At 32.4% G+C, this 17178-nt stretch overlaps 2 protein-coding genes across 2 annotated transcripts; one reads left to right on the forward strand and one right to left on the reverse strand.

Annotated features, from left to right (window-relative positions):
* Positions 1-1371: 1371 nt before the first annotated feature.
* wls (Wnt ligand secretion mediator) lies at positions 1372-7222 on the reverse strand. Its single transcript, XM_018456442.1, has 12 exons — positions 6941-7222; positions 4220-4401; positions 4028-4133; positions 3841-3965; positions 3593-3742; positions 2845-3022; positions 2627-2754; positions 2520-2525; positions 2278-2439; positions 1951-2178; positions 1701-1854; positions 1372-1579 (listed from the first exon to the last, which is right to left on the reverse strand). The coding sequence occupies exons 1-12, from the start codon at positions 7044-7046 to the stop codon at positions 1479-1481; spliced, it is 1626 nt and encodes a 541-aa protein (XP_018311944.1). The 5' UTR covers positions 7047-7222; the 3' UTR covers positions 1372-1478.
* A 4144-nt stretch (positions 7223-11366) lies between these two features.
* Strip (striatin interacting protein) lies at positions 11367-16713 on the forward strand. The gene is made up of 12 exons (XM_018456408.1): positions 11367-11702; positions 12600-12716; positions 12777-13060; positions 13139-13317; positions 13404-13717; positions 13800-14016; positions 14096-14250; positions 14326-14570; positions 15287-15514; positions 15586-15757; positions 15870-16074; positions 16152-16713. Exons 1-12 carry the CDS (start codon positions 11604-11606, stop codon positions 16415-16417), a joined length of 2481 nt encoding a protein of 826 aa, XP_018311910.1. The 5' UTR covers positions 11367-11603; the 3' UTR covers positions 16418-16713.
* Positions 16714-17178: the final 465 nt, after the last annotated feature.

Here is a 17178-nt window from a genome sequence, read left to right on the forward strand (position 1 = left end):
AATACGCTTTATTCATTAGTAGAAGCGTTATAGAATTCTATGCGCAGGATGATAATATATCCATATAATACTGTGTAAATTCTATCCAGTTATAAATTAACTGTTGTTTACTATGTCTGACATTACCCAGAAGATATCGGTCTTGAAGACATTTAAAAAATATCTCATCAAAAATCTTTTCAAGATATTTCTAAAATATTTATTTAAAAATCTCCAACATTTGATATCTTTGATATTTCTAAAATATCTTTAAGATATTTGTATTAGAAATATAAAAGATATCTAAATGATTTCTCTTAAAAGATGCCTTAGTATTCATATCGATTCTTACTTTAAGACCATTTTAAGTAATATCTTAATCCTTTTGTATCACGAATTTTTATATAAGACCAATTTTTTTGAAACTTTGTATCCAAGCATTTTTTAGGTTACTGTTAACGACTCAGAAATGAGAATTTTACAATTCATTGACCGATTCAATATGGCAAACCAATAATTCAAATATATAATATACTTTTAGTAAAATATTTAATAAAGTATTTCATTATTTATAAAAATCAATTATTTTATAAAAGCGAAATATCCAGAAACTAAATTTTAAAACTATTTTTTTATAAAAAATTATCATCAATCACAAATAATTTGTCTGTGCATGTCAAAATCAGTTTTCTTATCAGGGCTATAATGAAGTTATAAATAGCAAAAAAATGGGAAAAATGTTATAATACTGTGTCTTTCGTCTAAAGATATCGATTAAAAATGCTATAAAGATATTTTAAATAAAATCCTTTTAAATGTCTTTTAGACAACTTTCAGATATCTTTTTAGAAATCTCTTGGATCTTCAAGATCTCGGTAATTTCTGAGCAAAGTCATTTCATCTTATTTGCATATAAAACATTTAATTTGATTTGATTGTCATTTATACAAAATTTTCTTAAATTTACATAAGCACATATATAGAAAATATTGGTATAACAATGTTTTTATGTCAAAGAGATGTTATATTAAAATAACATGATTACATTTATCGTGTTTGTTCTACTTCTTGGATTACATTTTTGATTATGTAATTTTAATTATTATATTTATATATTTATGTCGTGTTACGCTATAAATTTTTGTAAATGGTACAAAAAGCAGATCTATTAAATTCAGAATTTATGCTTTTGACATACCAATGAATATGAAGATGAAATGACTTGTACGTATATTTTCTTATTATAGATAATATGATACTATAAATAGATATATAAAAACATACAAAAAAACGTTGGAAGCAATAAATAATCAAATTTGGCATATAAAAATTATGTTATCGTAGGAGTATTATCAGTCATTTTCTAATAAATAATGAAAAATCTAAGTACAGTTCTACTTACAAGTTCTACATATAACAATTAAGTACATTAAGTGTTAAATGGAGTTTGCCGTCTTGTCCTGTTTCTTACAAAATATACACAAAGAGAAATATGTACTTTACTCCACTGCTGTTTTTCGTGCAAATGCAGTCAGAGACAACATCTCATTAGGATCAGTTGGCAAGGGAGAAAATTCGATTTCTTCACTAATACTGTTCTCTGAAAATTAAAATAATTTATTTTATTGCATGATGCAAATATGTCGGCAGAATTTAATAAAATTTAAAATAATATAATATACAATATATAAGAGAGAATAAATATGTATATTTCTAATTACCAGATGGTTCGATTGGCCATTGCTTATGGGAAGGCGCATACAAACATAATAATGCAATGATATAAATATTCCACATTCCATATACTCCGGTGAAGAAGGCAGAAGTCATTTCCAATTGTAAATCTTCGTCCCACTTCCACTGACCTTCCGCAACCTATTCCAGAAACATCACATATCATTTAACACAATTTTAAAAACAACGTTAAATACAATTAATATTATATATAATTAAAACGTATTGATTTCTTACCTGTCCAAGTATGAAACCAATAACAGTTAATGATGCGCATAACAGTGTGGCAATCATTAAAAATTTGAACCGATATATGATGCCTTCATAATGCAGGCGTCGCGCTGAACTCATGCTGGGTAAAACGGCTCTCTTCGCGCTAATGTTCATGAATACTTTCCATATCATATAAGACAAAAACAACAGATATACTCCAGCCGATATGCCAGCCAGAATAATGAAAGATAGCTATTATTTCATTAAGGAAATTAATTTAGGGAATTATTTTATAGTCCTTTTTTAAAAGAACTTTTTAAGGTGAAGATACAAATAGTTTTGAAAGGATACTGCCAATTTTGTGCCAAGATCAGTGACCCAGATGGAATAGAAGGGGTTCCTCAGTTGTACCCCACGCTCGCACATATCGAATACGAATAGTGAGAGGCAACCGGTACCTACTGCAGAGAGATGCCGCCAGTAACATTTTAATGAATTGGTTTGTTCACCCTCCTAAAATATAAATGATTACATTCAATATTTTGCAGTATTAAAAAAAAAAAACAAAGATTTGTACATTAAAAAACTCTTACCTGAATCTGATGGAACCCAAGATGCATGCATAGAATAAGAAAAGTACAAGTTAATGCTAGTATAATGGTTGTAATAATTTTGAATAATAAAAACTTAGTGTTCTTACCATTAAATGTTCGCCGGCAAATACAAGCCAAAATGATAACAATGTTGCATAAAATACTCCTTGTCGAATATCACCCAGCAGAAGCATAAATGGCATGTCATAAGCAAGTGTTAAATATTCCAGTGGCACTAAAAATGATATAATAACACTTAATAAATAACTGCGTAAACAGGAAATTTGAGAAATTATAAATCAAGTTTAGAGCAATTAACACATACGATTTAAAAATGTTAAGGCAGAACCCAAAGCTAACAGCATGTATTCCAAAAGGGCAGGCGATCTGGATAGCATATATACTCTTCTCCAATACCAAGCTAAAACACCAAGTACTATTGGGAAATAAATGGTCTTTAGACTCACCCACACCTTCGTGAATCCACCATTTTGATTAATAGCCTAAATTAACAACAAATAATATATTGGATTAAATAATCCTCTCTTAAAATTAGAATTTTATTCATAACGTTATAATCAGAAAAATAAATTGAAATAAAGGGCATATACCACTACGCAAGTTCTCTTGATAGCGAAATTATAATTTTATTTTGACCATCTATGAGAACGATATATAAACGTTTCGGCCTCGATCAGGCCTTCTTCAGTATACACAGATAAACATAAAAAGCTAGATAATTGTTTACAAAATGTAATTTAATGTCGCTTAGTCTTACAATTATCGGTTAAGTCACCGTCAAAATAACTTGACTTAACCGATAATTGTAAGACTAAGCGACATTAATTTTGTAAATAATTATCCAGCTTTTTATGTTTATTTGTGTATACTGAAGAAGGCCTGATCGAGGCCGAAACGTTTATATATTGTTCTCATAGACGGTCAAAATAAAATTATAATCTCGCTACCAAGAACCTACGTAGTGATGTATACCCTTTATTTCAATTTATTTTTATGATTAACCACTTAATTTATTTATTGTTATAATCAGAATTTTACATTCTGATACTTACGGTAAGCCACAAATCAACAACGTGTCCCAATCCTTGGTTTTTATCAAGATCAGAAGGAAGACGAATATTTAACAAGTAATAATCATGGTACAGAGATCCCAATTCAAACAATGGCATAACGCTACAATTGTAATTATAATGCTCCAGTGGCTGAAATAAATTAGACATTTATATATTGAATGTCTATATAGCTACAACTACATGCAAAAAGTATTCACCAATAATGCTATACAAGTAAATGTACCTACCTTGTCTATGCTACAGTCCAAAATTCTCTCCACAACAGAAGCAGCGTATGGTTTCCATGCATTATCCGGATCTCCCTTGTTTCGATAAGCTAGCCGTGCATCCAATGTTATTTTCGTCCTAGGAGCTATAGAGAAAGCCTTGTCAGAATCATAAAAATAAAAGTTTTAACAGTAGCAAATACATTACCGATTTCAATCTGGCTGGTATATGATATATCCACTTGTAAAACGCCTATTAAATTTTGCTGCCATCTCGAGTAATCAAGCTGCATGCTGTTACGAGGTACAGGCATCTACGAAAAATTTATATGACTTTCAGTTCAAAAATTCTTTTTGTGTAATTATCAATTATAAGCAAATAATTTTATAAATTATATACCTGGAATGTATACACAACTTGATAAGCCTGTTGAGTGTCCAAAGTGAAGTGATGCATATCAACAGAAGTACATGATCCTTCTCCTCTCGAATAAAACCACGTATTTCTGTCATAAGACCCATTAACGCTAACGACTTTGCATGGTGTACCAAGAATGTTCTGACTGCTGGCAGGTGTAGGTGCTAAAAAAACGTATATCATTACATATTTTATATTCATCCAAAGTTTATCTAAAAGATAATGTACAGTTTATGTCAATAAAATTTATTATATGTCTAAAGCGAATCTTAGAGGATTTATATCTTGGAGGATTTCGTGTTAAAATTCGGAATTAGAATTCTATTCGTAATTTTATATACAATACACACATCCAGTACGCGTATACATTAAATATACGTTTTTATACATACATATATCTGCGTAATCCTAAATCTCTAGTTTATTTTAAACAATAAAATTCTATTTGTACATGGAAAGGACGGTTTTGCTGAAGTATCTAAAAATTTAGCTAAATACAGATCTAAATATAAATTTGTTTGGATTATTAAAATAAAATACATAGTGTAAAATGGTTCAAGTAATATAAATTAATTGAAATTATGTTGAGAAGGGCTACGAACCATGAGAATAAGATTGAAAATAAATAATAAGCAAAATAATTAATAGGAGCTAAACAAAGTACACGAATTATACAAACGACGTTTCGTCTTCGATCGGGTCACTACGAATGTCAAACATGTAATAAACTATTTATATAAACATATTTAAATTATCAACGGCTTAATACTAAAACTAATAAGAGGAAATATAGACTTCAGATTGATGTAATAAATTGGTAGCAAAATCGCATCCTGTAATTATCACATTGGTATTAAATCGCATCTTATAGTTATATCCAAGAGGCACCTTATCCAACAATCATTGTGTTGTCATTGTGCGTAAACAAGAAAGGAGATTATTCGCTTTTAACGTATCGCAATTAGTTTGATGACGCAATGATAAAATTACGTCAATGTAGATAAAAACGGGGAAATAATCAGTCTGTTAATAGGATAAAATAGTTGATGTCAGTCAATATAAAGATCATTTAAGAAGTAAAGGAATAAATTAAAAAGTAAGAATAAAATAGAGAATATCTTAGAAATCTTAGTTTGTTCCAATATTCAGAAATAAAAATGAGATCAGTCGAAATAGTAGATGAAGCAAATTACGATTGACCGTCTTTATTATCCAACTCGTAATGAGAAATAAAGGAAAGTTAAAGATACAAAAAAGGGAATAAGATGTATTAATTATTAAAATAATTATGTAAAGAAAACTCAAACACGCGCGAAGAGCAATGCTGCAAAAAATTTTGATATTTCAATAAAAAAAGTTTGAACATTTTCTACATAATTATTTTAATAATCCAATAAAATTTATTTTCAGATCTGTATCTGATGTCCCAAGTAGAACACAGAAGTCATGAGAACATCATCATGATCTCATTCGTCATTTATAAGTCAGTTTTTAGGTATCAAATGACGTGATACCATTATGACTTAATTATGACTCCGCGTTCTACCTGGGGTTAGGTTAATTAATAGCTAAATTTTTAAGTACTTCTGCAAAAAATATTTTCCGTATATAAAATTATTAATAGAATTCTATTTTAAATTTTGAAAAAAATTATAAATCGTCTAAAGCGACTTTAAAATCTAAACGTCTATAAAATGAACAAAACATATACTACAAATATGAGTAAGAAATAAAAAAGAATTCAACACGAACAAATTTAAATTAAATTTACAATCCCAAAATTAATTTAAACTGTTTCATGAATTTTGTCGTACATATATTTGATATACATCTTTATATACCTGCGTAATCCTAAGTCTTCAAACGTTTTATTTTGCACAGTGTATAAAATTACGAATAAAATTTTATTCTAAATTTTGAAAATTATAGATCGTCTAAAAGTTTAATCTAAAATGGACTTAACATGTTAAGAAAATGTGAATAGAAAAAATAAGAAAGGATTCAACACAAATTTCAATCAAATATACAATCCTAAAATTAATTTCAAATATTTTATATGGATTACATACACCTTGTATATATATTTTAATATATACACTGTTAGAAATGCTTCCTTTACATGTAAATGAAGCTCGTGGTTATGAACGAAATTAATGAATGATTTAATTGAAAATTAAGTTACAGTAATTACTTAAATGTAATGAACGTGTACATTAAATTTCATGTAATGTCATGAAATTAAGTTTAAATTGTGTAACTTAAAAATATATTAAATTTCATGAAAATTTTAACAGTGCACCTCTTTATCTGCGTAATCCTGAGTCTTCAAATATTTTATTTTGTGCAGAGTGTATGATAAAATAGAATTTTTCTATTCTAAATTTTAACAAGAATTATAAATTGTTTACACCGAGCTTAAAATTTAACTGCCCAAAGCAGACTTAACACGTAATTAAAAAATGTAAATAGGAAATAAAAAAGAATTCGACATATTTCAATCAAACATAATTCCACATAATTATTTAAAACATTATTAACTTTTTATAAATAAAAATAGCTGTAGTATGTAATAAAAATAGAATAAACGGAAAATTAAGACACGCAATATATTTACAATATCTTATTGTAAATTTATTGTTACATAAATGACGATGATGTAGCGTGTCTAGGAGTGCAAATACACGTGCGTGACGTTCTACTCACCGATCAAACCGCCTATCAGGAAGCAGACTATTTGCGCGATTATCAGAAGTATCACCAACACGGACAGCTTCTTGCCGCTCAGGTTTTCAATTATAGTTCCCTGCATCTTGCCCGTTCTTGCGCGCCACTCCGCCTCACCGTTACCGCGATTATCTCTGTTCTGCGGTTACGTCTGAGGAATTACCGGCACCCACCGACGCCGAGATACACAACGAGCGAAATAACGCGAGATGCGAGCGACAATAGGCTTGCGTTCGCGAACCGGTTCGCGAGTCGCCGGAGTTCGTCAAAATGGAAGCCGGCGATGGGGAACTTGCGGCATTCGCGAAATTTCGAATTTCGAGATATATCGAACTCTCGCGACTCTTTGTCCGGCGTCGGTTGGGAAATTTAACGTTTCGAGCGGTTTCCTAAGTATAAAACGTATACAACGTGTATTATATACGTTAAAATTCTAAAATCCATCTCGCATGAAATACAACGGCCTTATGGACTCTACTGTGATTGGTCAATTCGCTTACTGCTTACGTTTTATTGCTTAAGTTTTTTTGTGTGCCATGGTCCATAAACGCTGCATGCTGCGTTCGGGAATTACGCCTAGATTCCTCTAGTGAGAATTTTTGCTATAATATACGTGACGTAGCCTATAGCTTAGAATTATCTGGGCGTAATTCTTGAACAGTCCATAATTGGACCACTGGACCAATTAATATTCACCTTAAAGTTATCATTTTGATTTACATTTCTTAGGGCCACTGTCACCAAGTTCAGTTAACTTAACTAGCCAGTTAGTCCATCGGAATTGACCAATCGCATATTGGCTACGTTTACACCGTGCATTTAGGTCGCGGCCTATACAATAGATGTCCTTGCTTATCCTGTAGGTTAAACAAAGACACCTATCGTATAGGTCGCGGACTAAGCATACAGTGTAAACGTAGCCAATATGCGATTGGTCAATTCCGATGGACTAACTGACCAGTTAAGTTAACTGAGCTTGGTGACAGTGGCTCTTATTCTTATTGGTTCAGTAGCTCTATGCTAGAGGTTTGTCGTGTCGCAAATTCCAACATGCTCCAACATGCTCCTACTATAGCTCTATCAAGCGCGTTGGAGTGAATAAGGGCGCGTTCACACCTTCACGAAAAAGCAGAAAGCGGAAAAGCAGTGGCCAATCACAACTCGCGCTGGTAGTAGTACAAAAAGCCGAAATTATCGACTACCAGCTCGAATTCTGATTGGCTGCTGCTTTTCCGCTTTCTGCTTTTTCGTGAAGGTGTGAACGCGCCCTTAAGAAGCTAATACGGCTCTCTGATTGGTTCAAGCACTAGCTTAAGATCATCTCGAGTCTTGAGGAACGTCTATGGATTCCGTACTTTCTTCCTCTTCTTTTCTCCTGAAGAGAAAAGGAAGAAAGATGAACTAGGTACCTATCATGGAATATGTCGAAATGAATTCCGATCGTCTTTTCCGTCAAGGTGTTATGCGGGGTCTACAATAGAAGTCGTAGCGGTCGTAGGATCTTAAATCGTAGAAAACTGACCAATCAGAGTCGATTATTCTTCTCGTATTCGACTGTGATTGATTAATTTTCTACGATTTAAGACCCTACGACTGCTACGACTTCTATTGTAGACCCCGCATCAAGGTGTTAAGCTGGTTTTACATTAGTCGCATCGCAATGTCGCAAGCGTGTCGCAAGCGTTATGATCCAATCAGAGTCGAGCCAGCTTGATGTTGATTGGACCACAACGCTTGCGACGCTGCGATGCGACTAATGTAGAATCAGCTATATGCGGAGTTTACAATAGAAGTCGTAGCGGTCGTAGGGTCTTAATCGTAGATAACCAATCACAGTTGATTATTCTTCTCATATTCGACTGTGATTGGTCAATTTTCTACGACTTAAGACCCTACGACCGCTACGACTTCTATTGTAGACCTCGCATAATGCGTCGTCTACAATACACGGAGTAAGAAGTACGAGTAAGAAATTGACCAATCACAGCCAATTGTTCTTCTCACATTGGACTATGATTGGTCAATTTCTTATTCTTACTTCTCACTCCGTGTATTGTAGACGACGCATTAAGCTGGAAACACAATGGGCACAGGCAATAAGCACAGGCAACAGGAAATAACTAGCCGTCCAATCAGAGCTCTGGAATATAATATCGAACTTATATCTCAGAGCTCTGATTGGACGGTTCGTTATTCCCTGTTGCTTGTGCCTATTACCTGTGTCTATTGTGTTTCCAGCTTTAGGTTAACATTTGGTGAGCAACAAGGATAAACGATGCATTATGCACATCATGAGAGAAACGGAACGCACTCTATGTTGCACGCTTTATGCACAGAGAGGCGCCAGTAATCGGGTTCCATTTGAAACGTGGGTACGTCCACTCTCAGGAGTTTTAGATTTCTCTCTTGTTTCGCGAAATGTAGATATAAAGAGAGAAAGAATATCCACGCTCGCGTTCGTTCTTATGCCAGATAACGTTCGAATTCACATGTGACTCGTGTCGACGATGGTCGCGTTTGACGTTTTGAATGACACTTGTACGGGGAACGTTGACCACGGGCTGATTCTTCGTTAAATCTTCCTGTTAGATTAATTTTAGGTTAAACATGGTAAGGGTTCCAGTAGCATTTAGCATACTGTGGATGTATCCATTGAATGCATTTTGTTCCTCGTCGTAGGGTTTCGTGTTAAATGTATATCTTGTTTCATTACGAATACAATTCTCTTCAAGTGTTTCCAGAATCAATGCAAATGCAATTTCAGGAATGCAAGATTTGAATGTTACAAGCGCAACAAAGTTGTGCCTGTGTGGTAGTAGCGCAATCTTGCTTGTTTACGCCAATTTGGATTTGTTGTGTTTTAATATACCTTTATGTGTTACTCTGAAATTTCTTAAAATATATATATTTCTCTTTTCTCATGTAATATCATAATATATTTCCGTTCTCATATCATTTTTTTATTGTATATTTTTCTTATAATTTTCCCTATATTTTTTATATAATTTTTCTATTACTTACTCAAATTCTAATAAAAATAGAAATACTTTTATTCTGATATCATTTTTCTAATATATACTTTTTTAATATAATTCTCATATCATTTCTCGAATTTTTTATTGCTCAGATTCTAATAAAAAGTAGAAAAAATATTTTTTGGCTCATATATAATTTGTTTAATACATATGTATGTATGTATCCTTTATAAATTTTCCCTATTTATTTCTTTTTATTACTTAGATTTTCTAACAAACATAAAAAGTATATTCTTCCCTTTTTTCTCATATAACACCATGTATACTTCCCTCTTCTCATGTGCTATTTTTATATTATTTCCCTTCGATCTCTCGCATAACTTTTTCCCTATTTCTTTCATGTAACTTTTTTTTTATTATTGTTAGATGAAAATTAGTTCACATGTGAAATACATGCATGCGACGCAAACAAAATTTGAAGAACAAAATCCTGAGTAACACAAATTATTTGAAAAATTTTCAAATCTTTTGAAAAATAATTCGCACGTTGCAGGCTGCATTTTCAAATTGTAGCAACCAAAATAATTGGCATGATAGAAAATAATATTTGCATTTTTTCAGTTACACATATTTTTATTAAATTTTCTTTTTTATCCTTTGATATATATTTATTTTGAGTGTAGAAAATGTGAAATGTGATACAGCTGGAAAGAGAGATTTATATTTTCTATTCACTTTATTCATATCTTTTTCACATTTTCTGCAAAAAAATGTACCCTTCCACGGCTTCAAAATATAATAAATATAAGATAAGGAAATAAAGCGGATCGCCTATAAATAGAGTAAATCGCTCCAAGCTTAAGTTTTACTTGAAAGTCTTTCGAGTTATTTTTTATTGAAGATAAAAAGACTAATAAGAACCTATTTAAAGTTTTCCCTATTCAAGGAGAACAAGAAAGTCTGAATGTCATATTATTGATTAACATGACAAAAAAATGACATAAATTCAATAATCAATAATCGATCAATATGTGACGTCATTATTTTGACTTTCTCCTTGTTCTCCTTGGATAAAAAAATCCTATTTCTCTTGCTCTTGTCTACAAAAATAGGTCTGTTAAATGATGAAATTTAGCGAAGTTAAAGTTATATAAGTATTTTTAATATTATCATGCGTTGTTATTGCTGAATAACAATGCATAATAATATCAATATTAAAAATACTTATAATAACAATTAGCATTTGTTCATCATATAAATATAATGTACGATTTATTGCAAATTGAAACAGTTCGCAATTTCGCAGGGGCTTTCGCGGGAAAACGCGTTTTCAGATAACGCGAGAAAACGATTATCCCCGAACGCGTCCGATCGCAAGCAGAGATCGCATCGCGCTGTATCCCATACTTCGGTATTTCCAGTTGATTACCGTTGATCGTAGATCGGGTTTGGGGAGTGACATAAGCGGGGGAAACAAACAGCCTACGGTGGAATCCGTCAATCCGTGTCGCCCTACCCGAGAGAGATCGCCGTCGTTAAATGTCAAAGGACTCTCGGCTTGTAATGCGGATATCGTTCTGGATCGAGAGCGTTTCTCTCGCGTAGGCGTGAAGATGATCTGAGGAGAGGCCTGAGATTCTCGCGGCCGACACCACCCGTCACGAGAGATGTTGTGCGACGTAGCGATGGACGCGAACGGGAACGGCAAGCGTGATCCTCTCCATGGGGGTCCTGTCTACTTCAATCGGCGCGCGGCCAGCAACGACGTGAGTCGAACGACCGCCCTGGAAAAGCATTCGGAAAATTTGCGTAACGTAAAAGCGCGACGGTGAACCAGATCAGCGATTACTCCATGGTCCTAACCTATTCCTCGCCAGTGTATCCACAAACACTAGCTGAAAGACTTTCATGGTCGGGCTAAATAGAAAGGGAATTAAAATATAGCACGCTTTAAATGATCTGTGATTTACTGTCAGATTTCAGGATAAAGTTCTATCAACTGTTATATGCCGTGTATTTTTATTTATTTTAATTTGTGTATTTGTGTATTTTGATTCTTCAAATATCTTTGTTTTATAGCATATGACGTAAATAGAATTCTCTTCAAAATTCTGACAAGAATTATTGGTGCTTTAATTTAGTATCAATTATATGTAGAGTATCTAAAATAGACTTTAAGGTAGAATTCTATTTATATTTCTATGTGATTTGTATTTTGGGATATAAAAAATATATATATGAAATATATCCCAAAATACAATGGAATATATGTATATGTTCTGATTCGTCAAGTATTTCTCGTATTATATAACATAACAAAAATTATAAATGGATTTCTATTTTCAATTTCTATAAATTATTTTGAAATCTTACAACAAAACGCATTAATAAAGCATACAAAGTGTCTTTTAATTTAATTGTGTGTGTTCTTAAAATAATAATAAAATAAAAACATTATTTACAGATATATCTAATACAAAAACATACTGTTATATGTTTAAATAAAAGTACTGTAGTAAATTTGTGATAACTCGATTAGACAATATTCATATTCAACAGAAAGAAAAATTGCACGACTTAAGCAGCTTTTGCTATTCAATTTGCCTAATATTATTATATTTTAAATTATTTTACATTTATGTCTTATTGTTTTATTGTTTCAGGAAAGCAGCAGAACTACAGATTTAGAGTTTGTTTACGACGACACTGATATACATGCTAATGAAATCGCCGAATTGTACAGCTATACGGAGCAATATGAGTTGCAGCTTAATCTCAAGGTATAATTTTGTTTCAGCAGTTATCAAGAATAGAATCGAATGACTTGTTATAAATTCCAGGCATTTGAGGATCAAATGGAATGGTACAAGTTACGACCGTGGTGGCAAAATTTGGCAAAATCACAACAGAGATCGGTAATCTACAAGTTGCTGGATCAACTGGAAGTTTCCAATAAACAACTCAGAATGAAATCGGCGCGTTGTATTCTTTATTTAGCTCAGGGTTGTTGGGCTGAAGTACAGTCTGACAAGGAACAGCAAGACTGGACTAGGACAAACGTAATGTTACTCTACGAAGCTGGCATTTTTCCAGCGTTTGTTGAACTGCTAAACATTGAGATTGAGTAGGTTTCTTTGTACGTGTGTATGCGATATTAGAATGATTGAATTCCTATTGTACTCCTACAAAATAATTTTTGTAGAAATAGCACAACTGCTACCTCAGCGATAAGAAAGCTAGCTGTTAGCCTCGCTGATTCGATAGACTTAAGAGTCATTCTGTCCGTTTTGTACATTATAACAGAAGTTATGCGAGAGGAATTAAAAAATATCGAACACAGTGAATATAAAGACTATGTTGAAGCTTTTAAAGAAGATCTTGGTACGTCATTATGTTTGTACGATATATTTTAATGAATACTAGAAAGGAAAATTTGGTCTTTTTAAAATAACTATTTTCTTTTGCAGTAAATCCATATGGAGAAGAATTGCTGATCGTTAAACTTCTTGGTATGGTGACGTGTTTTTGTAGCGGTTCGGCACCACATTTTCCTATGAAAAAAGTCCTTTTGCTTTTGTGGAAGTTGATCCTAGTCTCTCTTGGCGGCATTGACGCACTCAGAGAATTGAAGAAACAGTATCGCGAAGAGGCAGGACTCGATACGCAACAGGAAGACACTATCGAAGTCGCCAGGATGATGAGAGCTAGCTCTCCGCCTATGAGTGCGGCAGATTTGTTAGAAACGCAAAATCAGAAAAGGAACAATCGGCCTTTTCGACGGGTAATTTGTCGATTATAGAAAATTATTTTATATGATTGTGTTTTAATGATTCTACACATATTAGTCATCAAATGTTTTTTAGAGTTTGATGAAACAAAGCTCTTTAGATGATCCAGGCTTAGGTATGGAATACGAAGGAGGGGAACCTCCAAATAATACTACAGCAAATGAAGGAGATGGCGAATTGATTGTGTTTCTGGGTCCTGGTGGACCTGGTGGTTGGAATCAATCGTATTACGAAGATCAGAATAATCAGTCACAATTAAGGCCAGGTACTCCGCAGCTTATAAAAGGAAAAGGTAATGTCTCTTTTTCGTTTTCTTTTTTTGTACTTCTTATATATTCGAGTACTAATATATTTAATATCTCATTTATCAGGTTTACCATGGACGCCCAAAGTGAGGCAAAAAGATGTGGACACCTTCCTGGAAGTTGCCAGAATGAAATTTGTCGGTTACAAATTGCAAGGAGATAGAGAAAGTTTAGCGGGTTTACCGCAACCAATTCATGAAGGTGTTACTACCCTTAAAAAGGTATATTTTGTTGACTTATGATAATATTGCGACATAATTTAGTATCGTAATATCTAATATTATAATATATTTTAGCATATGTACACATCTCTAGCGGAAACTCAAATAAGAAAGGAAGAAGAGATAGCAAGAAACCCGATGAGTACTCTAGAACCACCGCTTCGTCAAACACCAACCGAAATTCTTTATCAGGCTATATTACCAAATTTGCCACAATACATGATCGCTTTATTGAAAATATTACTTGCGGCTGCACCGACAAGCAAGGCTAAAACAGATAGTATTAATATCCTGGCTGATGTGTTGCCAGAGGAGATGCCGTAAGTATAATAGATGCAACGTCTGGAGACACGATAGTGTCTCGGCGCTAATAATTTACGAGGGTAGTTCTCGGCCTGACACAGAAATAACGCTACAAATATCAAACTGCTATAATTTTAAACAAGTTTGATCCTTTATAGGATTACTGTTAAAATTTCGGACAGATGTGTTCATTAGTTTCTTTATTTCAGTCATGTAAAGCAGCCAACTTTTGATTTTTTTCATGACAATGCACCCGCTCACATTTCTGTAATTGAAGAAATTTAAGCGAATATATTGCCATGATGGAACCAAACGTTGGTTGCGTGTTCGGATTCCCATCCGGATGCTCCCCGGATGTCATGTTATTCTTGTTTAACGTTCGGTAAACAAGGATGGAGTGATATCTGAGTGACACTCGAGTGGGAATCTGAACCCAGCACTACACGATTAAAACAAAGAAACTAATGAACGCATCTATCTGAAATTTAACAGTAGCACTGTCAAGGATCAAACTTGTCTAAAATTATAGCAGTTTGATATTTATGGCGTTATTTCTGGGTCAGGCCGAGAACTTTTCGAACTACCCTCGTACATAAAATATTATATATCTTAGAAACAAAAAAATATATTTCATTATATTTGATTTTTTAATTTATTGATATTATAACTGTTAAATATGCATATTTTTAAATATGTGTGTTGTAATTATGCTTAATTTATAATACGGTTTTAGAATGACGGTGCTGCAATCGATGAAATTAGGAATCGATGTTAACCGACATAAAGAGATTATTGTTAAAGCCGTTTCTGCAATTTTATTATTATTGCTCAAACATTTCAAGTTGAATCATGTATATCAATTTGAATTTATGTCGCAGCATTTAGTATTTGCCAATTGCATACCCCTTGTATTGAAATTTTTAAATCAGAACATCATAGCATACATTGAAGCGAAGAATGTGTAAGTAGAAATACAATTGTAATTTAAATTTCTAAATGCCATAATGTAACCGTTAATTTTTATCGCAACAGTATTCCTATTTTGGACTTTCCCATGTGTGTCATTGGCGATCAGCCTGAATTAACTACTGAAAGTCTCGAGATCGGTCATAGTCAATCTTTTTCATGGAGAAATGTTTTCTCTTGTATCAACTTATTAAGAATTTTGAACAAATTAACCAAATGGAAACACAGTAGAATAATGGTAAGCCAATTTTTAATTAGTGATAACAATTTTTTTATATTATATTTATATTTATATATATTTATATTTATGAAAATTTTAATATGTATCTGATGCATTTTTATGTTTACAGATGTTAGTCGTTTTTAAATCAGCACCTATTTTAAAACGCACGCTAAAAGTCAGGCATGCAATGATGCAATTATACGTTTTAAAATTATTAAAAATGCAGACGAAGTATCTCGGTCGGCAATGGAGAAAGACAAATATGAAAACTATTAGTGTCATTTATGCGAAGGTTCGACATCGCTTAAATGACGATTGGGCGTATGGTAATGGTAATTGAAATATTTTATTTAATACTTCGTATTAATAACAACTTGATAAAGAATTTGTAATGCTTCTAATTAAATAGATTTAGAAGCACGGCCATGGGATTTTCAAGTTGAAGAATGCGAGTTACGTACATGTGTTGATCAATTCAATAATCGAAGATATTCAAATATTTCAAAAGACGAGGAAATGGAACCAGTTGATGCGTCAGTAACGTCCGTGCTTGGTGCAAATGTGGAATTGACGGAGGAGTTTAAGCAACACTATGAATTATGGTTGCAACAGGAGGTATTTCAGAGGAGTATCAATTGGGACGAATTGTTGGATCCTGCGGCGTGTGAAATCTAAGTTTCATATATGAGTATAAAGCGCATGTGAATCGTATTTTCTTTAAATCATAGACCTGAATGGAATTGCGACATTTTTACGAATTACAATACCGTTGTGAGAAGTGTTCAAACAAAAAAACATTGCCATATCGACACTGCAAAAATTTCCAAGTTGCATTTGATATCGCGATGAATGGTCCTAATTTAGAAAATGTTTAACAAAGAGACTTTCTGATGTGAAAACATTTCCAATTTCTTTCGTAATTAATTTGTGCAATGCAACATAGTACTTGTAGTCATTTTCTATCATTATAGGCGCCACTTTAAAATAAATGTAATAATTTTTCTTTTATATATATATAATGTATATATTATATTATATATATGATATATTATTTACATATATACACAATATATATATATAATATGTAATGAAATTTGAAATTATATACATATAAAAGAGAATATTAAAATTTAGAACATTTTAATGAAATATGTTAGTCTTTTGCTGTTAAAAGTACCATCTAATTTTTCCGTAGATCAAGCTATAATATACCATAATTTACAGGCATACAATAATACGCCATAATTCAATTTCCTACATTTTATATATTTTTTACATGTCCTCTCTCAACACTTCCTATCAAGTGAACATATACAATGAACTTCAAAAGAACTTTAATATATGTGCGCAGAAAACCTTATTTTCTCAGCATGCACTATTTAATAATATACAAATATATATGTGTGTATATATATATATATATATATAATTATTAC

Source organism: Mycetomoellerius zeteki, unplaced genomic scaffold (genome assembly GCF_001594055.1).
Source record: "Mycetomoellerius zeteki isolate Tzet28-1 unplaced genomic scaffold, Tzet1.0 scaffold58, whole genome shotgun sequence".
In the NCBI taxonomy this organism is placed as follows: domain Eukaryota; kingdom Metazoa; phylum Arthropoda; class Insecta; order Hymenoptera; family Formicidae; genus Mycetomoellerius; species Mycetomoellerius zeteki.